The sequence below is a fragment of the Nannospalax galili genome, unplaced genomic scaffold (assembly GCF_000622305.1).
Source record: "Nannospalax galili isolate Female #2095 unplaced genomic scaffold, S.galili_v1.0 scaffold461, whole genome shotgun sequence".
Lineage (NCBI taxonomy): Eukaryota > Metazoa > Chordata > Mammalia > Rodentia > Spalacidae > Nannospalax > Nannospalax galili.
The window spans coordinates 4,985,323-5,009,275 of NW_008349975.1; the positions used below are offsets into that span (position 1 = coordinate 4,985,323).

At 38.9% G+C, this 23,953-nt stretch overlaps 1 protein-coding gene across 2 annotated transcripts; it reads right to left on the minus strand.

The window, feature by feature from the left end:
• Positions 1-19,156: 19,156 nt before the first annotated feature.
• Positions 19,157-22,528, minus strand: LOC108491511. Of its 2 annotated transcripts, none has more exons than XM_017801681.2 (2): positions 20,961-22,528; positions 19,157-19,966 (listed from the first exon to the last, which is right to left on the minus strand). In XM_017801681.2, the coding sequence occupies exons 1-2, from the start codon at positions 21,881-21,883 to the stop codon at positions 19,549-19,551; spliced, it is 1,341 nt and encodes a 446-aa protein (XP_017657170.1). In that variant the 5' UTR covers positions 21,884-22,528; the 3' UTR covers positions 19,157-19,548. The 2 variants fall into 2 exon arrangements, with proteins under 2 accessions (XP_017657170.1, XP_029426296.1); XM_029570436.1 differs by having other exon boundaries at positions 19,157-20,864; positions 21,859-22,492.
• Positions 22,529-23,953: the final 1,425 nt, after the last annotated feature.

Sequence of the window (23,953 nt, forward strand, 5' to 3'; positions counted from 1 at the left end):
CTGGAGTTTCAAAGGTCACTGAAGGTATGATTCTGAGGGGATAGTGTGTCTCTAGTTCGTTTTCTTTCTTCAGTCATGGTAGGCAGTTAGCTTTGGCATGTCCTATCTATTGTTGTCACATGGAAGACCTACCAGAGACCAAAGTGATAGACCGACCCAGTCTTTGGAACCTGTAAAACTATGAGCTAAGTAAGGCTTTTCTGTTTTAGGTTAATTGTGTCAAGTATTTCATTTCAGTGGCAGAAAATCGACACACGAGATTTATGATTTTCTTTTGGTTTTAACTGATAGGAATGGCCATAAACTGAAGTGCTATTGTATATGGAAATAACAACCAAGCATTTAAGAGAACATTTAGGGAAAGTTGATAACTCAGTTGTGCTATTAAACGATAAGGAAAGGAAGGATCTAATTCTTAGCATAAATGTGATGAGAAAAAAATAGGTGCAAAATTCCATATTATCAGTATCATTTTCTGTATAGATTTTCTAACTACTTAATGCTTGGGAATGTTTAGAGTCTACTATAGAATCTAAATATGGAGTGGCATTTTAAGCTAAACAGCATTCATCTATTTCTTTTAATTTTCAAAGGATCTTAAAATAGAATTTGGGGTTTAGATTTTGTCCAGCAATCTTCAGGATGGATAGCTTGTGTTTGAGTCCCCTAAATAAACCGAAAGATGGATGAATGAAGAGTTCTTCTAATAAGCTGGAAGTAATTAGTGTATGATAAACCGTAACAGTCAATTCATAGTAGGCATGCTGTAAAATAAACAGAAAAGAGAAACAATTACCTTTGAGCACAAATTGGATGAAGTTACCCTGGCTATGATGGAACTGTTCAGTCATCTAAAGGAAGTGTGACTCTTTTCATTCTCATTAACCATGTAGAAGGTACTGCAGAGATAATGTTCTTAATGAATAAGTTAAAATCTTTTTATAGTCCGTGAAAAATATCTTCTTATTCTATCTGTATGTTGGTAAGAAAGTGAGAGATAGTAAGGTTAGGGGCTGGATGACAACAAGAACACAAAGACAATTTAAATTGAATTTATATCAACACTAGTTTTCACATATTTTTCCATTTTTATTTTGAAGTATCACTACTCCATTAATCTTTGGATTTAAAGGTACAATAACTAGAGGATAATGAAGAACTAGAAATAATTCTATGTTTCCAACACATTAAAAGAAAACAGGAAGAAAGAAAAGAAAGCAGAAAAGCTTGCATTGTCACATTTCTCTTTAGCAGAAATGGAAAACACATTCCCCTGATAATGTGTAAAGATAAAGCTTCCCAGAAGTTGGCAGCTTGAATTCAACTACCTGAGTGACATATGCAAACTAGTGTTGTAATATTGACTGAGTGGTCCTAAACGCTACTTAACAGAAGAAATGCAGGTGTACTCTGGAGAGCAGCATCTTAAGCCTTAAAGTACTACATGTGGAAAGTTTCAAGTCAGGGATCCAGGGAGATGGCTCAGTCAGTAAAATCCTTGCTGCACAAACATAAGGACCTGATTCTGGATCCCTAGTAACCACATAGAGAGCTGGACATGAAAAGATAGATCTGTAATTCCAGAGGTAGGTGGCCAATGGAGACAAGAGGATCCCTAAGAGAGGTGAGGTTCAATGAGAGAACTTTGTCTCAAAATATAAGGAGGAGAGCAGCTGAGGCAGACGATCAACACTGACTTCTGCTCCACACACATGTGCACATATGTGCACACACACAAACACAGAAAAAGAAAGTTTCAAAACGAACAGCACAGCATGGTAAAATTAACTCATAGAAACAATATAAATAAGATATTATAAATAAACCCCAAAACATTATAAACAGCAAGAACACTTTGAGATAATTATTAATATAAATTATATGTATTTTGTAATTGTATAAGAAACTATGGAACTATAAAGTGATTGTAAAAAACAAAAATATTGAAGCAAAATATTTTAAATTTATAATATAATTATACTAACTTAAAACTGAAGCAAATATTAATCATTCAATCAAGGGCAAGAAAAGGGCAGGAAATCCTGCAAAAATTATGATGGAATTCAGATAGAAAGAGGAGAGATGATAGGAAGGACTTTTCAGAACCTGAAAGATACTAAACTCAAATTCAAGAACTTCAAAAATTTAAAAAAAATGATAATAAAACATCAAAATAAATCATCAAAAATATAAGCTCAAATTTTAACACTTGATAGTATTTTATAATACACCAAAACAGACTACGTTTAAAACATTCAAGGAGAAATTCTGATTATGAACCAAAGAACAATAAGAATTATGAAACCATTTCAAAATTGCTTCATTTCTTTATTCCATCTTGCTCTGAATCTTGAATCACTGAGTAACTTATTATAGTAAGATTTCCTCCAAAGACATCCATGAGGGAGAAAGAAAAAAATAACATTAGTTATTCCTGAATAGGAATAGCATTTTGAAAATTATATTATTGATGCCCTATAATCAGGAAAACACCTTTGCTCAAGAAAGGCAACTCTAGTTCAATACAAAATTGTATGCATTAGATATTACCATTTCACAGACAGGCTAAGAGAAGGGTAGAATCCATGGGATAGTGTTTTAACTGATCCCTGCATGGTCTTTCCAATACCATTTCCTTAGATTTCTTGGTGTAATTTACATTTTTATTAAAAAAAAAAACTGTAAGAGTGCACTTTCCTTTTATGTTCTGAGAAAAATAAGAACATCAAATTTTCTGATTGAAAACTTTTTTCTAGTACCAAAGAAGGATTCCTGGAGATAATGAAAGTACTTTCTACATATAATCTTCCACAAAAAAAGAGAACTTTTAGAGTTTTAAATGACAGATCATTTAATGTTTTAGGAAATCAACTATTTTTAAAAGCTTTTATCTTCTTATTAGGAAATCCTAAAATTTCCTGTTATAGCTGTTTCAATTCTATAACAAATAAGAGAATAATTTCACTCTCTCAAATGACTTTTGTTAGGACATTTACAATTTTACTTGGTGTGTAAAATTTGGACGGCAATGCTTTTCTTCAATCAATATATTCTTGATACACTGTAGCTCAGAGTCCATGAAGCAGAAAGAGCTCGAGAAGATGCACTGGGAGAGAGGACATGGAGGAGAAAACTTCCATGAACTCTCTCTTGAAACCTAAATTGATTATTAAATGGTACATGAATACCTACAAGCTATATGTATTTGTATGTACCATACTTATTTCCATACATACATGTACTGCATGATAAATTCATGTATTTGTCATTTCTTTGTTGTGAAAGAATTAAAATACTTTCTTCTAGTTCTATGAATATGCATATTGTATATTGTCGTCATATGTAGTCACCTAATTGTGCAGCAGGGCAACCTAGTTTCTTACTCTTGTCTTAACTGTAACCTAGAACATATTGATTGAATCACACATTCCTATAATCATGGCTAGTATGTCTTCACAAAGGGTTATGTGATGTGAACAACTATTTCTAGTAAAATAGTAAATTTAAAAGGGTTGTGTTTGAGTTAGAACTGCAAGGTACTGCTTTTTGGCACTTTGTTGGATGTCAGTGCCTATTTAAAAATAAGATATTTGAAGCAGGACATTGTGGTGCTCGCCTTTAATCCCAGCACTTGAGAGGCAGAGGCAGATCTCTGCGAAATTGAGGCCAGACTGGTCTACATAATGAGTTCCAGGCCATCTGGGGCTACAAGGAGACTCTGTCTCAAATGATAATAATAATAATAATAATAGTAATAATAATAAATACATTTGGAATTAATATGGAAATAAAACTTTATTCTTCTATATTCTCACTATAGAAAATATATCAAATAGAGATACTGAGTACATAAAGGTGGGAAACTCAAAATATAATTTGTATAATATACATGAATTATTTGGAGAAAAATGTAATGAAATAATTTTTAGAATTCTTAAATAATTGAATAAATTAGGTAATAAGAAGAGTCACTAATATAGAAAGCAAGATGGGATGGCTAAGTTATGCAAATTTCAATCAGGATTGATCTATGTAAACTGTTAATGCGAAAATAAATGCTTAAAAAGAAAATATACTGATACGTATTCATAGAAATCAACGTGTTAGGACTGGGGAGATTGCTCAGTGATTAAGAGTATGTGCTGCACTTCCAGAGGACCCAAGTTCAATCTGCAGCACCGATGTCAGTGGCTCACAACTGCCTGTATGTAACTCTAGCACTGAGTGTACATGCACAACCCCACATACTTGAGCATAATTTAAAAATAACAAAATGAAAAAAATTTAAAAGAATTCAATGTGTTAAAGTTACAAAGAGCATTACAAATTTTTCTGATTCACTAAAGTCTTTCTGTATATAATACAATTAATAGAATCCAGACACATGAAGTCCCTAAGTCAACGTGTCAGGGCAGATCCTAGTTCAGACCTTGTGCTTTCTTTGCTACTCAAAGTCTGGTGGAGGAGACGGCAGCAACCACACCTACAACTTGTTAGAAACCGAGGAGCTTAGTTCCCCCCCCCATCTCTCCTGAACATGAATATACATTTTAACGAGGTCCCATGATAATTCTCTAAACATTGGAATCTGAGAGGCATTGTTTTATTTGTCCCACATAACTTTTTAGTTGTTTTTCACAGCTGTCTTGTTGCCTGAGAATGTAATATTCTCAGGGAAAAGATTTATTCTTTTCTTGTTTGTGACTCTCCTGGCAAGATGTTACAATATGAGCAGAACAACCTTTATACTTTATTATTTATTTAGTTTTATTATATAATAGAAAGCTTAGTAAAATAAGGAACAAAATCCTTAACAATCATTGACTGATTTGAGAGCAAAGTTATTCTTTTAACTTATTAACTAACTAGAATAATCAACAAATAATCATGTGCATGAAAAGTAAAGCTCTTTGAAATAAATTAATATACCTATAGACTAAATTAATTGTGTGGCCTCTAGAAAATCCTGATACATTGTCATGGGCTTAAAAGTTATCTTGAAAAAGTCATCTCAAATATCTTTTGGAATATAAAAAAACTAAGCCCAAGTTAATCATTAAAATAAATGAAATTGGAATATGATCTTATAAGGCCTCTTCAAAAGATAAAATTATGAAGCATGTTTTTTACTGAGCATGTGACGCTAAACATGAAAAAGCTAGCTAAAATTTGAGGAAAAGTAGCTCAGTGTTAGGGTATTTCCATGTTCCTGATTTTCTACCTCCACAATATCTTTTTGATGACCAAAAATTCCCCCCCCCCTTTTTTTTAAAATCAGGTTTCAAGTTTAGCTTTCTTTAATTTCAATGTCGTATCAGCAGACTGGTAGGTTCATGGGAGATGCCAACTGTCCAGTGTATCAAACACTGGGAAGGAAATGTGCTGTGCAGTGACAGAGTTAATGAACAACATGCTAATTTCAGGTACCAAAGTTTGTATTTCATTATAGAAGCTCACATAGACTAATACAGAAATTTGCCCTACAAAGGGCAGTGATGATTCTGTAACAAATTTACAAATAGTATAAAAGTGACTTTAGCGTCTAGTGATGGAGACAGTCAGAAAATATTTTGAAATGCATTCTAGAGAATACAGTGTCATGAATGGTGGTTTTGGTGGGAACTTGGGGCAGAAGGAGAGAAGAGACAAAAGGCTCTGTCGTCTTAAAAAATACCTAAGTGGTCAGAACAGAGTGAGAGTAGACACCTGGAGAGAGAAGCTCATCCTGGTGTTTCAGACACAATGAAGAATGGGCTGAGTTCCTGGAAATTACAGGGAGGCAATTCTTGCTGTTAAAATAGCAGAGATTGTGGCTGTATCCTAGTATTTTGTAGAAGGTGAATTTGTGAGAAAATTTGCTGACATTTCTAAGCAAAATGTTTTAAGAGTGAACTGGTTCCTTGTTTTTCACTGTCATTTTGGGAGAATGTAGGGTTGTCTCCTATGTAGAACAAGATGGCCTCAAATCATGATCCTCCTTCCTCAGTGTTCAAAGTGCTAGGATGGAAGGCCTAGGTCAACATGCCTGGCCACTGCTTCTTTTAAGATACCACAAAAATGAAATTATTTAAAGACAGACATTTTCATGAAAGGAGGAGTATAGCCCAAAACTTAGAAAAATTCTTAACTTGTCTCTGACGAAATAAAGGAAAAAACCCGTTGTAGAAAGGATGGTGTCAAGCAACCTTTCACTGAAGCAACAGCATCGGTTGGCCAATAGAAGCCAGGTGGATGCTCATCAAAACAATGAGGAAACGAGCCAGCTACTTAAGCAAAAACCATTAATTCTGAGGGCCAGGGACAAAAAGTCATACTGCACTGCCTCGAAATTCCAATGTTAAAATTCTCACCCCCAAGATAATGGCATTAGGATTTGGTGGGTGCCTACCAGAGGTGATTAGACTGAATATCATTATTAAGGAAGCCACAGGGACTCAGCTAGTCCATTCTACCACATAAAGACAGACAAGAAATTGTCATTTATAAACTTCAAAGCAGACGCCAGACAATGAATCTGCATGTGCCTGGTTGTTGGACTTCCAGCCTTGGGAGCTATAAGAATAAATTGCTGTCATTAAAAAAAAAATCTCATTCACAAGTCTGGAGAGATGGTTCATCAGCTAAGAGACTAGCTACTGTTTCAGAGGTCCCATGTTCAATTCCCAGCACCCATATGGCAGCTAACAACTGTCCATAGCTGCAGTTCCAGGGGATCCGACTCCATCTTCTGACCTCCATGGGCATTGCATGACACGAGTGCACTTACACACATTCAGTCAATATGTACACATAAAAAAATAAATAAAACTAAAAAAAAAATCTCATTCACTGTTTTACACATTGAACTTAGAATCTTCCATTCTCAAAAACATGAATTCTCCCATAAACATTCCTTGATATAATATGACTGAAATATTTAGTACCACAGAAATTGTGTTTCACTTTTGAGGTCACTTAGACAGTGTCTCCTGCTAATCCAAATTCATCATGCTTATCTTTAAATCATCTATATTGTCTCATATTTTCCCTGTGATTTAAAATGATATCAAAGAAATAAAGAAAGGAGAATATATAAACAAGGACAAAGGAATCTTTAAAAGTAATCGTTTTCTCTAACTTAAGGACAAGTATTACATATTCTCTAGAGAGTCCATGTTGATTTCAAAATTGCTATTCTCCTGCCTCACCCTCCTGAATACTAGGATTTGGGGATGTAATGCCATTCTTGACCAGGTGACTGTGTCATCTATGTTTTATGTAGACTTGAGATTGGAGAGCTGGAAAAATCCAGCATCAGTTTGATTGACCCAGAATACATTCCATTTAAAAAGCAATTGACGTCAGAGGCATTTTTTAAAAATACTTTAGTTATTATTTTTATGTGTATGCATGTATTGCCTGTGTATAGGTAAGTGCACCCGTGTCATGTAATGCCCACAGAGGACAAAAGAGGCTGTTGGATCCCCAGGAACTGGAGTTACAGACAGTTGTTAGCTGCCATGTGGGTGCTGGGATTTGAACCCGTGTCTTCTGCCAGAACAAACAGTGTTCCCAACTGCTGAGCCATCTCTCCAGCCAGACATATTTATTTTATCATGAATAAATGAGAAAGATCCTGAGATTGAAAGAGATTATTTCTTTAAAATATTTGGTCTTATCTTAAATACTTTGCTTATCAAGTAACTACAAATGAATGTGAAGTTTTAGGGTTCTTATATCAAATGTTCAGAGTTTGATGAGAAGGAAAAAGAACTCTACCAGTGGTTTAGTATTGTTAGTAACCAAAGGGATAGAAACAGAAAACAGCTAAATCATGCCTCTTATCTGGAAATGTCAAAAGGAAACTTCATAAATTTAATTGATCCCAAGATTCCAAGCATCTCTGAACTTTCAAATTTATCCCTAATCTAATGACACACATTCTCAGAGCATAGAGTCTTTCATAGAGTTTGTTTTGCTAAAGACAGTAATAATTTTTATTCAACCCATTTTCTAAGGAATTTTTGCAAAACTCTGTAGATATGTGCATGTGATTTAGTGATAATGCTGAGATGAGGTGTTTTTCTTTGCTTGCTGTGTTTATTGGTACTGAAACTCATTATAAAGCCAAATAAATTTTTATGTTGCAAAATTATGTCTATTCAAGCTTCATAGATACTTGAGCTGTGTCTGTAAAATGACAACAATCCAGGAAAGGGTACAACTTATGCTAACGTGCATTTAGTGTGACTTTACCTCAACCACTCTATATAGTACAAAATATTCATTTTTCTATGTTCCACAAAGTATTTCTTTGGTGACATTCAGCAATAAAACATCTTTGATGTGAGGAAATAGCTTGCCAGTTGGAAAGGTCCTTGGTACAGAAGGACCCACATTCAGATGTAACTTTCTGGGCAGAGGATCAGGTCAGGACATCAGGAAGGAGATGAAGACTTTGGAGTTGCTGTGACATCAGATCAACTTTTCCATATGGTCTAATTTGTAATCATGTGAGTATCTCTGTTCGTCAATATATGACTAAGAATTAAACAGGAACTTTGCTAGAGCTAAATCCTGTTCAGACAAAAATGCTCTTCAGGGAGATGCAGTATATATCTAATCAGTCTAAACTCACTATTGGTTAGTGTTTTGTTTCCATGGCTTTATCAAAATAAATGTGTTGCTAAGGAACTTATACATTCAAGAATCTCTAAAATCATAAAATGATAAAAATAACAGTAAGACAAAGTAGTATCTGAGACAAAAGGAAGACAACTTTCCCCTCAATATGGCCATAAGATAAGATCATTACTGTTAGGGAGATGACTTTATTAATCAGCACAGAGTAATGAATATTTAAAAATAAGCCCATTGGCTTGAAACCGTATTTGCAATTTTCAACTGTTATTTCTGGAAATATTTTATAATTGAGTGGCTTTCACTTCCTACAACTGACAATATTCTGCCTCAATGTGTTTATTAAATACCAAAGGTGGGGGATGGAGAGATGGCCCAGTGGTTAAGAACACTGATGATTATTGCAGAAGACCTGGGTTTGAATACCAGCACTCACACGGCAGCTAACAACTGTCCGTAAACCCAGTCCCAGGGGATCCAACAGCCTCTTCTGACCAATGCAGGCATTGCATGACACAGGTGCACTTACCTACATGCAAGCAATACACACATACACATAAAATAAAAATAATAAATAAAAACTTCGTTAAAAGTTTTAAATACAAAAGGTGATGGGTTGGGGGCATAGATGGTCTTGCGTGGATGCCCTAACTGTAATTTCTGCATAAATCAAGGATAAGCATCATAAAATTTAGTATCATAGAAGTTTAAAGTTCTTTCTCTGTGCTTCCATTTCAGAATATGCAGAGCTTATGTGGGGACTTAAATAAGTAAATAAGTCCCCACATATCCCTCAGTGTAGGTCCATCCACTGGAGCCTGGTTAACCTACCAAGAGTCCCATTCATATAGAGACTGTCTCTCCCTTTTCCTGTCTTTCTCAGGAGCCAAAGTTCCTTATGTTGGATTGGGGTTTCTAACACACTTCCCCATGTCTATGCTGGGATTTTGGATGGTTTGAACTTGCATGTGACTTGTGCATGCTGTGTTCATTGCTCTCAGTTCGTACGTGTAACTGCCCAGCTGTCTAGAAACCTCTCCACCACCTCTGGTCCTTACAGTCTTTCTGCCTCTTCTTCTGCAATTATCTCTGAGCCTTGGGAGGCAGACCATGGAAATAGATGTCCTCTTTAGGGAAGAGCACTCAGCAGCCTCTTGTTCTCTGCACATTAGATAGCTGTTAGTTCCTGTGTTCATCACCATCTGCTCAATAGGAAACTTCTCTGGTGAGAGTTGAGAGATGCGTTCATCTTATGTGTAGAAGCTGCATTGAAACTTTGTCAGTTAGGTTTGTGTCTCACAGACACTTATTATCTGTGTTTGACCAGTTGTGGATCTCTGTATTCATCTCCATCTGTTGCAAAAAGAAGCTTCTTTGATGAGTGGTGAGAGGTAAACTTGTCTCTAAATGTGAGGATACATATTCAGAATACAGTAAGAAATTACATTGATCTAGGGATGTGGCAAAAATAGGATCTATGCTCTCTCCAGCCATGTGTATTTGACTATGTTTATAGTACCACACATAAGTCTCCCCCATTGAGTGGACCTTAAATCCAACTAGACAGCTGTTGATTATCCCCTAGATAAAAGTGCCATCACTACACCAACAGAGATATTTTACTGGGCTAATCATTGTTTATTACGCTTCATAGCTGAGTAGGACCATTGATTTGTTTTATTCCTTGCATATATTCTGTGATATCATGTGAGCTATTCTTCACAGAGGAGGCTTCCAGGTCAGTTTTGCCTCAATTGCTCCAAGTTCAGTGTCCAAAATATGTCCTATCTTCAGCAATAGGTCTTACCTTCAAATTCTGGGAGGCAATTAAGGGCTGTGGCACTAGTCTGTGTTATTTTAGGAGATCTTGGACTACCAAAACCAGCAACTTGAAGGGGGGGGTTTCTCCTGACTGGCACTGTTTTGTTGTTGTTGTTGTTTTTATATAGCCTTCAGCTACACATATGTACTAGTTCATCAATTGCATGCATGTATATTTTTTTTCAGTAGGACTTTGAACTAATCCCTCTGGGTTTTCACACCATCTCAGCATTATTTATCTTACCTCTCACTCCCCCTGGAAAACTCTCCCTACTCCTTATCCAGTTAAAATACCCTTTTTCCCCCCTTGATAACACCTGTCTCCTATTTTCTCCCTTTCTCTCCCCCTAACTTGAGTTCCTTCTTCGCCTTTATCCCCATACTTCATTTCCATTTTCTTGACTTCTTTAGTTACATTGAGATATATACTCCAATTTAGGGATTTGGAGCTAAGAGCTAAGTAAGGGAGAGAACATAGCCATGTATTTTTTTCTGAGTCTGCGTTGCTCAGTAGAACATTCTCTAGTTCCATTCATTTGCATGCAAATTTCATGATTTTGTTTTTTGTTATCACGGAGAAAGACCTCCATTGTGTAAATATATGACATTTTCATTATCCATTCATCAGTTTAGGGACATTTTGGTCATCTCCATTTCTTAGCTATTGTGAAAGAGCAGCAACAAACATGGCCACGCAAGTATCTCTATAGTAGGATGAATTCTTTGGGTATATGTCAAGGAGTGGTATAGATGGATTATATGGTAAACTTATATTTAGTTTTTTTTAAAGACTTCTCCATATTAATTTCCACAGTGGTTGTCCCAGTTTGAAATCCCACCAACAGTGGACGAGGGATACCCTTTCTCTTCATCCACACCAGCAGTTGGTGTCATTTGTTCTCTTGATCTTAACCATTTTGAACAAACCATACAATTTGGGTGTTATAGCTTGTGGTATAATTTGAAATTAGGAGAAAAGGATGCCTTCAATGTGACATTTAAGATTTCTTTGTGCATTCACAATAGACTATTGTTGTGTTTAATGAACATTAGCATTGTTTTTATAGTTTTTTTAAAGACTACCATGAACAATTTGCTTGAAATTGAAACTATAACTTTCAATATCAAGATCATGTTAATAGCATTTAGTTTTTTGGTTGTGAGCCTGAACCTTTAATGGCTGTGCTAGCACTCTAGCCCAGTATTTGGTCTTTTAATTAACCCAACATAAAGCCTTGAAAAACTTTATCAATGATGAAGGTATATGGATTATTATATGATCCACTACTAATGCTTTGAAATACATGTATGTTACAAAGGTCCTTTTCAAAGAATAATGGGGAAATTTTACAAAGTTTCTGACAAATGATAGTGAGATTATTTGCTCTCAAATAGCTGGGTCAGGTGTAATCACATTTTTAACCTTAACTTCATTTATTGTACAATACAACTGCATAGAACTGATTTGAGAGTCATGGTTTTAAGGCCCTGAAAAAGAAACAGTCTGGTTGCTTAGCTGCATATCCTCCTTTCTCCTCTTTATTGTAGGAGTAAAGGGATGGTGAAATAATTAAAGTGATGAGGGGTCAAACTGTCCACAGCTGTGAAAGATATACTGATAAGTCATGTAAGCTGTGAGTTCATTTAAGTCATCACTTTCTCAAGCTGTAAAAAAACAAATGGAAAAGAGTCAGCCTTTACAGCAGACAAACCTCACCTCCTTCAAGTAATCTGTCAGAGAAAGCATAAGTTTCTGTGTAGATTTACGGTTTATAATCCTCATCCTCTTAACACTGAGGAAGAATGGGCTAGTCATAAGAACTTAGAGAATTTAAAGACAAGCCAATTCATCTTTCAATATTTTGATTAGTTCTCTGTGGCTCAGAATGTTCTAGGGATTACAAATACTGGAAAAGAAAGTATAATATATTATGGGGTTACAATTTACTCCATAATTGACAAAATATGGATGACACAAGGAATACACCCTATTAAAACAAGGTCACAGTAGTACCCTGTATATCTGGGGACAAAATCTTCTCAAGAAAGCATCTGAAACAATGGTCATGTGTTTACAATGGAACAACAACAACAACAACAACAAAAAAATCTTGCCATCAATGTAAAAGGTGATAGGTGATAGCATCCGCTTTCCAGAAAGTTAGTTTTCATTGTCTTTCTCTTTGTCTCTATCTCCTCAGTGTCTCTCCTTCAGTTTAGTAATGCCTTTTTTTTTAATCCTCCAATAAAACAAAATGAAACACTGAAACAAAGCAAAAAGATTTGTTCACTTCACAGACTGTGGATGACTTATAATCTATACTGAACTATTAAGCTGTTTCCCATATTGGTTAAAGTATGGAAATGTTTACAGATTTTCTTGTCTCCGAGTACTAAACAATCCACATGGCAAAATAAGGCTAAGGGGAAAAACTTGTTTTATCTACTTATATTATCATTTTAAGTTATATTTAAAATTTTTATATTATCATTTTAAATATTTATATGTCATATTTATATTTGTATTTTAAGCACATTCCCAGCTTTTAAATTAATTGGTTTCAAAGGAAGACTATGTACATGCATGATCAGTGAATTACTGTGTTACATACTCCATTCCATAACAGTGCAAAGTGACCATGTCTACAGAGCCACCAACTTTGCTACATTCTAATTATGACCCAGGATTCTTTTCCGTTAGGGTAGACAGTTACAAGGATCCATTGAAGACACTGTTGCTTGAACTGAAGCACTGAATAAAATTCTTTAAATTGTTTGTTTCATTAATACTCTGAAATAACTTTCCTACAGTAAGTATTGAACAAATTTAATAGTATCTTACAAAGAATTTGAGGATGTAGAATTAAAGGGAACATTTCAGTTCTATATTTAACCACAATGGTAAATTCTGCAAAGGTATTTGTTTTCCCACCTCAAAATTTTGGCAACAAAAAATGAGCAGAGAACATTCCTTTATTATTATTATTCTCTGTTAATCTCATAGTTGTTATAATTAACCTACTGACTAATATTGGGAACATTTCCAGAACCTCTTGATGACTCTTATAATCAGAAGACAGCTGATACCAGTATGTTGAGCTCAAAGTCTGCTTATTTGTAGATGAGCAGCAATTTGTGAGGCCCTGAAAGAGTAGTACTTTGGTTGATCTTCATAGATATATAACATATTTAAGATGGGAAAGCAAATGTCAAGTTTCCCAATGGGTATAAGAAGATAATATTTTGTGGCCAGAGAGAAAGCTTGGAAAGTAAGGATTCTTGCTGCCAAACCTGACAACCAGAGTTCGATTCTTGGGACCCACATGGTGGAGAGAGAACTAACTTGGCTTGATAGGCCTAAACACAAATGACAAATTCATGAATTCCAGTGAAGGGGCACTCTGGGAGGGTGTCAGTGAAGAAGGGGGTATAAAGATAATTGAGGTGTTCTGTATAAAACAATCAAAAATTCAATTAAAAATTTACAGTAAAGTTCTCTGATTCCCCCATACAAACAGGCCCACAAACATACATGTGTGCACATTCACATATACTAAATAAGTGAATAAATGATTTTAAAAGAATATGACCATTTGTTAAGGTTTTGAAGGTTATGGAATAGTTTTAATTTTTAGATAAATTATACATTCAGAATTTTATATAGAAAATTTATTTAATCACAAACTATAGAAATAAATGAAAGAAAACATATTGACTACTTACAAAAATTTTTTGTTTCATAAACAACAAAACATATAAGATATACTATACATTAATTGTGTTTGTAAGTTAATCAGTCTCAGAAAATTTGAATGATATGAGGTTTTAACGTAATTGCAACTAACCATTTATTCTGCCACATCTTCACTGACATAAGCAGAAGAAATAAGACTCTGAGATATAGATGTTATTCCTCATGTTTTTGAGAGCAGCATGTGTGCAGAATGTCTGATTGGTTTCTGTGCTTCCCCAGTTACATGGCATGATGCATATTTACTCATGTAGGTGCCACTTATGCAATATATTTGCACAACTGAGACTACACACAAACCTGACTCTTTTACAATGGAGAAAAGCAAACCTGACCTTTATACTGGAAGAATAATTTATCTTTATTACCCTCAATGGTAAGCAAATTGACCCATTGTTCCAGATGGAGACAATATATTCTTCAAGACAGTTAATTTACAGACATCTTTCAAAAGATAGTCTGGGGAACAATAGGTAGTTGTTGACTTGCTTGTAGAATATTTAGAAACATGAGTGGACAGGATGCGGAGATGATTCAGTTGGAAAGAGTGTAGTCCCATGTACCTATAATCTCAGTGTGGAGGAGAAAAAGACGGGAGGATCACTGAGGCTTGACAGCCAGCCAGACTTTTCAATAAGATCTCAAGTTCCAGGTTCAGTGAAAAAATCTGACTGAACAGATAGATAAATGATAGATAGATGATAGATAGATAGATGATAGATAGATGATAGATTGATAGATGATAGATAGATGATAGATGATAGATTGATAGATGATAGATAGAAGATAGATTAGATAGATAGATAGATAGATAGATAGATGATAGATAGATAGATAGATAGATAGATAGATAGATAGATAGATGATAAATAGATGATAGGTGGAGGGTGATTGAGAAAGACACCTGATGCCAATCACTGGCCTTCATTCACATGCACCTACACACACATAGGCGCACATACGCATAATATACACACATGAGGAGACAGTAGAGAATTGTGGGATTTTTCTCTTACAGTTAGAAGTATGGTAATCTTGCAAATAATTATTTAGGTAGCTCACAATCACATTAAAACTAGGATTAGACTTTCCCAATTATTTTGCCATTTTAACCAAATAATTACTGAACAAATAACTGTCTTTCTATAACTGTTTCAGTAGTAAAAATTAAATCACATATTTTAATAAATTCATAGTATTTTTATTAGCTTTTATTTGGTTCTAAAAATCAAAGAAATATATTAGATCAATGAGTAAAAGTAGTTGTTAATACTAATCTAGTGTTTAATATTGAGGCAATTTCCAGAATTTCTTGATTATTTTTATCACCAGAAAACCTTTGATGTCTGCGTTGATGTAAGATATAGTTAATTTACATCCTCCCAGCATGAGTTTTGAATAGATCCTTCCTTACCATTTACTTTAAGATCAACAATTTTGAGCCTTAATTGCAGCCGTAAAATCCCTCCTTCACAGCACCACCTAATTTCATGTGGAAATAATTAAAAGGAAATGTAGTCAAGGAGCATGTGAGCTTTGGAGAAGTGTGAGAATTCTATCATACCTGCCCCTCACAGCCCTCCAAAGGGGTGGAGATGTTATGTCTTACCTCATGTTTACATATGTACCACTACATACTTACTTTTTCTTTCCCTGGATTCTTCCTTAGCTAGTGGTCAAAGAGGTTCTTTCCAGCACCAGAGTTACAGGAACCTGCACTATTGACTGATCAATACCCTGTATCCCAGGGACACAAACCTCAGTGACTCGTCTGCATTTAAGTGATGGTATCAAATTTGTAAAACTGCTAACAGTGTACAAAACGTATGATGCTGCCATCTGAAACTTATGACTGTCATTCAGATAAACAATCACACATGAGGAGATAGACCCATTGGTAAAGCATGAAGAACTGGGTTTCATCCATAGAATCCATATAAACAATTCAGGTGTGATAGAGCACTCTTGTAATCTCTGTGCAGGAGACACAGAGACAGGCAGATCTTCAACACATACTGGCTAGTTATAGCAGCCTCCTTGGCAAGTTCCAGGCCAGTGAGAGACTGTGAAATAAAGAAAAAGAAAAAAATAACAGAGAACCTCTGAGGAAGATCATCCTGATCATCTCTCTAGCCTCCTAACAGAGAGAGAAAGAGAGAGAGAGAGAGAGAGAGAGAGAGAGAGAGAGAGAGAGAAAGTCCTAAGGGCTATTCAATCCCCAGGGACTATAACAATAGGCCAACAGTTAAGTGATTCATTTTAATGAATTGCTATTAGATGTGTACACCTAATTCAAACTATATCCACTGAACTTTAAAAAAGTTCTTCATCCCAGTCACTCTGAGTCTGTCAAGTTAGCATTCTCGAGAACTGAAAATTAATGGACAGAGAAAATTGTTTAACCAGTTGCTGTAAGCTGATCTAAGCCAGCCACTTACCGTGGATGAATGAATGCTAACCATAAAATCTCTAGTATAACTGAGAAAATTTAGTATAACTGAGAACTACCAGCAGTCCCATAAATTCAGTAATGAGTCATAATAAAAGCAAGTCTTATTCAGTGTAATTATTTTACTCTATATTTTTCTTTCATGCTGTTTTATCTAACATAACAATTTCCATCAAAATAAACATGTAAAGTTAAAACAGCAAGTCTTTGATGAGTTTTTCCATTCTTATACATGTATTAAAATTTACCAATTAGAAAAATAAACAGTTCTTAAATGTTCTGTATATTTTGATGAAGTGGCATCTCTCAATCTTTGTAAGTAATCCAATCTCACCTCAAACAAAATATCACTAAAGACTAGCTCCAATATTTTAGGGGCAGTATCTAGTTATTCCTGACTCACAATTCTCCAGTTTAGTGCTTGTATATGAAAGTGTTCAGCAGCTGGGCTTTGGTCTCCCTTCCCATAGCTACTGACTAGATTAACTAGAGTCTCATATTCGGTTAGTCAGAGTGGGTATTTTTTTAAGTATTTTAGGCAGTCTCTATATGCTGAGTGTTGATCTTACCCAAAGAAGATTCAGCTATAACTATGCTGGTAAGTAGGGTACTAATTTCACCATAAAGAAAAATTGTCTTTGAAAATTCAATAACACAATTAGACAAACATTTGGTGTTAATCACAGCTAATGAAAACACTTGTCATTGCATTGGCAGGAGTATACTTTCCAACAGCTTGCTAGAAATCTTGCATTCTACAGGGTTTTGACCTATTACCTTGTGAGTGAAATAACTGACCCCATGTAGCGCCTCACTTTACCATGCTCATGCATATTATGCTCTCTGGGAGGAAGTATTTTAAAATACATTACTGCTATCTATTAGCTAGTGTTAAATGGCATGCAATTAAATGTTATGCTCTGAAGTGAATTGTAGGCCTAGTGCCTAGGGTCCAACTATCCAGGATGCCAAACATAGCCCTACGTAATGATTTTTCCTTCTCCCACTTTCCATCTGCCACAAACTGTAGTTTAGTCCTACTCACTTCAGAAATCTTAGGAGAAAATTTTGTCTCTTACTTTTTCAAAGCTTCATCTCTGTATGCATCCACTCCTCCAATAGACCCTTTGGTTTACCATGGAGGAAGGTGTGGCTTCCGAGGCAAAAGAACAAAGAACCTTAGAAATTTTAATAGATCAGAGTAGCAAACAAAACACTACAGACAAAACAATGTATAAAATTATCAAGTTGAAAAATTAAGTTTATATTGTAGAAGTGTAAGAGTGAGACCACGGAGGACAAGTCAGCCTTTGGGTTGCAACAGCAAGAGGTTTATTTAGGACACAGGTACCTGTGGGCACAAAGTCTCCTCGGAGGACTTGCGCGCCCCAGGTTGAGTTCAGGGGTTTTTTATAAGGCAGAAGCAGGGTACAGAAGCAGAAGTGCGGTTATTGGTTAATTTCAAACACATATAGTAATTTCATCAGTAATTTCAAAGGTATGCAGAGATATGGGGTAAGGGCCGGGGCTGAGGGGAAGTAGGATTGCTAAATGGGAGGTGGCCTCAGAAGCACAGAAGATTTCCTGGTATCGGGCCCCCAGGGTGGTCAGGAGTTCTGTCTTGTTTATGGCTTCATCTGTGAGGCTTGACCGACGCCTGCCTGTCCTGCAGCCTTTTGATAAGGCTGGTTCTGGTTTTTGTTAAGTTTTAACAAGTGGGCTGTGGGCCCCTGAGCACTCATGGCGCCTAGTTTCCTTTTTTTATTTTCTCATTCCCCTCTTTTTCTATGGGCATATGAGTGGAATCTTTCACTCATTATAACATGTCTGGGTCTTGGGTCCTCAGTGCCTGGTACTGGCTGGTGAGGACTAACGCCTGCACTACGGACAGCTGTTCCTTCACAAATTGGACCAGTCGATTAAGTACACAAGGTCCCAGGGTTAGGATTAAAAGTAAAAGAACAAGTGGGCCTGCTAGGGAAGATAATAACGTGGTAAACCAAGGGGATTGATCATATAGTTTTTCAAACCAACTTCTTTGGGATTCAAAGTTATGTTTTCTTTCCTGTAGTCTTTCTTTTAGTTTATCTAGAGTCTTGAGTTACCACTCCTGTCTGGTCTGTATAGAAACAGCATTCCTCCTTCAGGGCTGCACATATTGGAGGTGCAGGGCCCTGGAGATCCTGAGTTCCATCCCCAGAATTGCGAGGTGCAGGGGGCACCAAAGCAGATGACGGAGGGGAAGCTGGTCGCTGGTTACTGAGGACTGGGTTGGCTGGTATGGGAGGTGCAGGGGGAGGAAGTGGAAGGTCCCTAGTTAGAACTGGATTGGGACCCACTGCCGAGGGGGCCAAGGGTTGCACCGAGCGACTGAGTGTAATTACTCCCCATGGATCGTCCCCATATTTTCTGTATACGAACAGTCCCCAGCTGCAGGGGCGGTTCCAGTCATGGGACTTTCCTTGTTCAGTGAATTCAAGCACATGAGGGAGGGGCTTCCCCACACTGCCAACCTTATATTTATCTATGCTGGGATCTCTTTTTACTCGGATGTAATCCCAGCTAGAAGATGGCTTTCAATATGTACTACCTGCAGTTGCACAATTCCAGTAATAACACCATCCATATTGCATTCCCCCACAAGAATAGCGCATTTTGTTGTCAGGTTGATGCCCTGGACATAAATAAATGGTCCCCTTGTCTACCAAACTGTCCCAAATACAGGATGGCACTCCCTTACAGGCGTCAAAGGAGAGTGAAGGAAAGGTGGTGCTAACGGGGCCAATTAATTCAGTCTGATTGAGGACTTCTCCATAAGAATTACTGAGGGTCCAGGTAATATGGTATGGGGTATGTGGATTTTCCCCAGACTCTATTCTGGGGAAAGATAATACCCAGAGCAACATGATTAGCATTTTTCTTTGACCAGTCTTATCTTTAGGGGGTTGGTAGTCCGCGTCAGCTGCCATTGCCCTTCTCTTGAGAGTTCTTGGTGAGCTGGATCGGCTGCCTTAACGTGGGAGGCGTGGACCCAGGCTGCAACCCCGTCGACCTTGAGAGCTGTGGGCGTGGTGAGGAGGACAGTGTATGGTCCTTTCCAGCGTGGTTCTAGGCTCCGAGTCTGATGCCTCCGGACCCAGACAGCGTCCCCGGGCTGGAAGGGGTGGGGTGCAATAGGAGTGTCAATAGCATCCTGATAGGCTGCAGCTAGGGGCTTCCAGATCTCCTGGTGAGCCAGCTGGAGTGCCTTCAGGTGAGCAAAGAGGGAAGGTGAATCAACAAAGTTAGAGATATCCGGGTCTAAGAAGGAAACTGCAGGGGGAGGGGTCCCATACAGGATTTCAAACGGAGTTAACCCACTGGGCCCAGGAGTGTTCCTGGCCCGGTATAATGCCAAAGGCAGCAGAGTAACCCAGTCTTTAGTGCCAGTTGCCAGCGAGAATTTAGTTAGAGCCTCCTTAATGGTTCTATTCATTCGCTCTACCTGACCTGAGCTCTGGGGCCGGTAGGCACAATGTAACTTCCAATCAATCCCCAGTAACCTGGCCACCTTCTGACTTACCTGGGAGACAAAGGCTGGTCCGTTATCTGACCCTATTACCTGTGGCATCCCAAATCGGGGAAAGATGTCATCTAATAGCTTCTTGGATACCACCCTTGCAGTTTCTTGCTTGGTCGGGTAGGCTTCTGGCCATCCTGAAAAAGTGTCAATGAAAACTAACAAATATTTATAGCCATACATTCCTGGTTTAACCTCAGTAAAGTCCACTTCCCAGTGGACTCCTGGCCTGTGGCCTCTTTGTCTGACTCCTCCTGAAGCTTTATTTTTGCCCCAGTTTACCTGGGCACAGGCCTTACAGTTCTTAACAATTCTTTGTAGGATGGCATCTTTGTTTAGCAGATAGAGGATTGTTTCTTCCCTCTCAATCAGTTTTCTCATCTTGTTCACTCCCAAGTGGGTCCATTTGTGGAGCTCGTCCAGGAGCTCTTCCACCGATCGCTGAGGCAAGACGGTTTTTCCTTGGTACTCCCAGTAGCCAGTCTCTGGGTTGTTGAAAGCCCCAATTTTCTCGAGTAACTCTCTGTCCTCTGGGGTGTAGTCTCTGATGGCTTCCCGTCTCTGGCGTTCAGGGTCCATTTGCATAGTCAGAACCTGACTCTTGGAGGCAATGTCCTTGGCCGTCTGGTCGGCTAGGCGGTTTCCCCTTGCCTCTGGGTGATTTCCTTTCTGGTGGCCTGGACAGTGCATTATGCTGAGCTCTTTTGGTAAAAACAAAATTAGAGATATCCGGGTCTAAGTAGGAAACTGCAGGGGGAGGGGTCCCATACAGGATTTCAAATGGAGTTAACCCACTGGGCCCAGGAGTGTTCCTGGCCCGGTATAATGCCAAAGGCAGCAGAGTAACCCAGTCTTTAGTGCCAGTTGCCAGCGAGAATTTAGTTAGAGCCTCCTTAATGGTTCTATTCATTCGCTCTACCTGACCTGAACTCTGGGGCCGGTAGGCACAATGTAACTTCCAATCAATCCCCAGTAACCTGGCCACCTTCTGACTTACCTGGGAGACAAAGGCTGGTCCGTTATCTGACCCTATTACCTGTGGCATCCCAAATCGGGGAAAGATGTCATCTAATAGCTTCTTGGATACCACCCTTGCAGTTTCTTGCTTGGTCGGGTAGGCTTCTGGCCATCCTGAAAAAGTGTCAATGAAAACTAACAAATATTTATAGCCATACATTCCTGGTTTAACCTCAGTAAAGTCCACTTCCCAGTGGACTCCTGGCCTGTGGCCTCTTTGTCTGACTCCTCCTGAAGCTTTATTTTTGCCCCAGTTTACCTGGGCACAGGCCTTACAGTTCTTAACAATTCTTTGTAGGATGGCATCTTTGTTTAGCAGATAGAGGATTGTTTCTTCCCTCTCAATCAGTTTTCTCATCTTGTTCACTCCCAAGTGGGTCCATTTGTGGAGCTCGTCCAGGAGCTCTTCCACCGATCGCTGAGGCAAGACGGTTTTTCCTTGGTACTCCCAGTAGCCAGTCTCTGGGTTGTTGAAAGCCCCAATTTTCTCGAGTAACTCTCTGTCCTCTGGGGTGTAGTCTCTGATGGCTTCCCGTCTCTGGCGTTCAGGGTCCATTTGCATAGTCAGAACCTGACTCTTGGAGGCAATGTCCTTGGCCGTCTGGTCGGCTAGGCGGTTTCCCCTTGCCTCTGGGTGATTTCCTTTCTGGTGGCCTGGACAGTGCATTATGCTGAGCTCTTTTGGTAAAAACAAAGCCTCTAGTAGTGCCAGGATTTCTGCTTTGTTCTTTATTTCCTTCCCTCCTGATGTGAGAAGCCCCCTTCTTTTGTAAATTTCTCCGTGGATGTGTGCGGTGGCGAAGGCGTACCGGCTGTCCGTGTACACATTTAGCTTCTTACCTTCTGCCAGCCGCAGGGCCTGTGTCAGAGCTATCAGCTCGGCCTTCTATGCGGACGTTCCTTCTGGTAAGGGCTCGGCCCATATTACCTTGCTGTCTGAGGTGACTGCGGCTCCAGCCCGGCGTTGTCCCCCTTCAAGGAAGCTGCTCCCGTCTGTATACCAAGTGTGATCTGCCTTCTCCAGTGGCTTATCGCTCAGGTCTGGTCGGGTGCCGAAAACCTCAGCCAGGACCCGATGACAGTCATGGTCGCCCTGCGAGTCGGGTTCTTCTGTGCTGGGTAGCAGGGTCGCAGGATTGAGAGCGACGGGGGATCCAAACTGGATGCGGTCAGAGTCCAAGAGCAGAGCCTGGTAATGAGTCATCCGGGCATTCGAGAGCCACCGATCCGGGGGCTGTCTGATGAGAGACTCAAGAGCATGGGGGGCCCGAACGCAAAGAGGCTGACCCAAAGTTAATTTAAAGGCATCTTTGACCAGGACTGCCAGGGCTGCCACCATTCTCAGACAAGGGGGCCAGCCGGCAGCCACTGGGTCTAGTTTCTTTGACAAATAAGCCACAGGGCATCTCCACGGCCCCAGTTTTTGAGTCAGGACCCCCTTTGCGTACCCCAGCTTTTTATCCACGTACAGGTCAAACTCTTCCTTTTCCTCAGGGGTTTTTCTCTTATTGAAAATTCTCTCTGCTTCACTGAGTAGATCTTGTAACCTCTGTCCCTGCAGATTCTCTATTCTTTGGAGTTTCACCTTAATGTCAGGGGCTGACTGCCAAATGAAAGACATAGAGACACTCACTTCCTGCTCAGGGCTGTCTGGATCAAAGAGAGTAAACCTCCGATATGCTTTCTTTAGTCTCTCTAAGAATACTGTCGGCGCCTCATCTTGCCCTTGTACTACCGATCTTACCTTGGCCAAATTGGTGGGGCGTCGCCCCACTGCTCAGAGGCCCGCTGTGAGCAACTGGCGATAAAAGCGTAGGTGTCCCCTACCTTCAGGTGTATTGAAGTCCCAATCTTGTCTGGTCAAGGGAAAGGCAGCTTCTATCTCGTTGGGCAGCTGGGTAGGTCTCCCATCCACCCAGGGAACCTGCTTGCGGGCTTCCAGAATAACCCTCTGTTTTTCTTCTGTCATGATTTCCAGAATAACCCTCTGTTTTTCTTCTGTCGTAAGGAGAACTTGGAGAAGCTGCTGGCAATCATCCCAGGTGGGCTGGTGGGTTAGAAGAATAGACTCTAGGAGGTTAGTTAGGGCCACAGGGTCTTGGGAGAAGGACGGGTTATGAGTTTTCCAGTTATACAGGTCTGAAGCGGAGAAGGGCCAATACTGAAACTGGTTTCCTTCCCCTCCTGCGAGTCGGAGGGGCAGGATGTGTGAGGAATCTCCCTGTCCTCTCCTCTCTCTGAGTCGACCCGCAATGGGAGAGGGAGCAACCTCCGGTCCCTCTGCTTGGACGTCATCTGGAACCGCCGCAGCAGCCTGCGGAGGGGGGTGATAGGGAGGGAGAGAAGATCTTAGCTTTAACCTGCAAAATAACATCAGAATCAAAAGTCCCATCCCGAGGCCAACCGACATTAAACGTGGGCCACTCAGAGGAACAAAAGCTTATCCATCGATTCTTCTTGATTTCCACTGATTGGTTGTGGGCTCGGCTCTTGACTTCTTTCCAGTGATCTAAGGTCAGACTCAAAGGGGTAGTTAGTTGTTGTCCCATTTTAGGACTTTCTAGAATTATAAAGAGACAAACAAACAGCAGAGACAATAAAAACAGACAGCCGGCGGCAAGGTATCGCTTAGCGCGACTCTGGAGAAAAAGTGAAAGTATAAAATCAGACAGCGGGGTTGGTGCTCCGCATCTCAGGGATACGTATCCTTCAGATGTATATTGAGCTCCAAAATACC

What these genes read in the sequence shown, in the direction of transcription:
- LOC108491511 (XM_017801681.2), bottom strand. Translation starts at nt 21,883, where the DNA reads ATGCACTGTCCAGGCCACCAGAAAGGAAATCACCCAGAGGCAAGGGGA. An exon ending in TTTGAAATCCTGTATGGGAC is followed by an intron (nt 19,967 to 20,960) that starts CCCTCCCCCTGC and finishes CCTGTATGGGAC; the next exon opens with CCCTCCCCCTGCAGTTTCCT.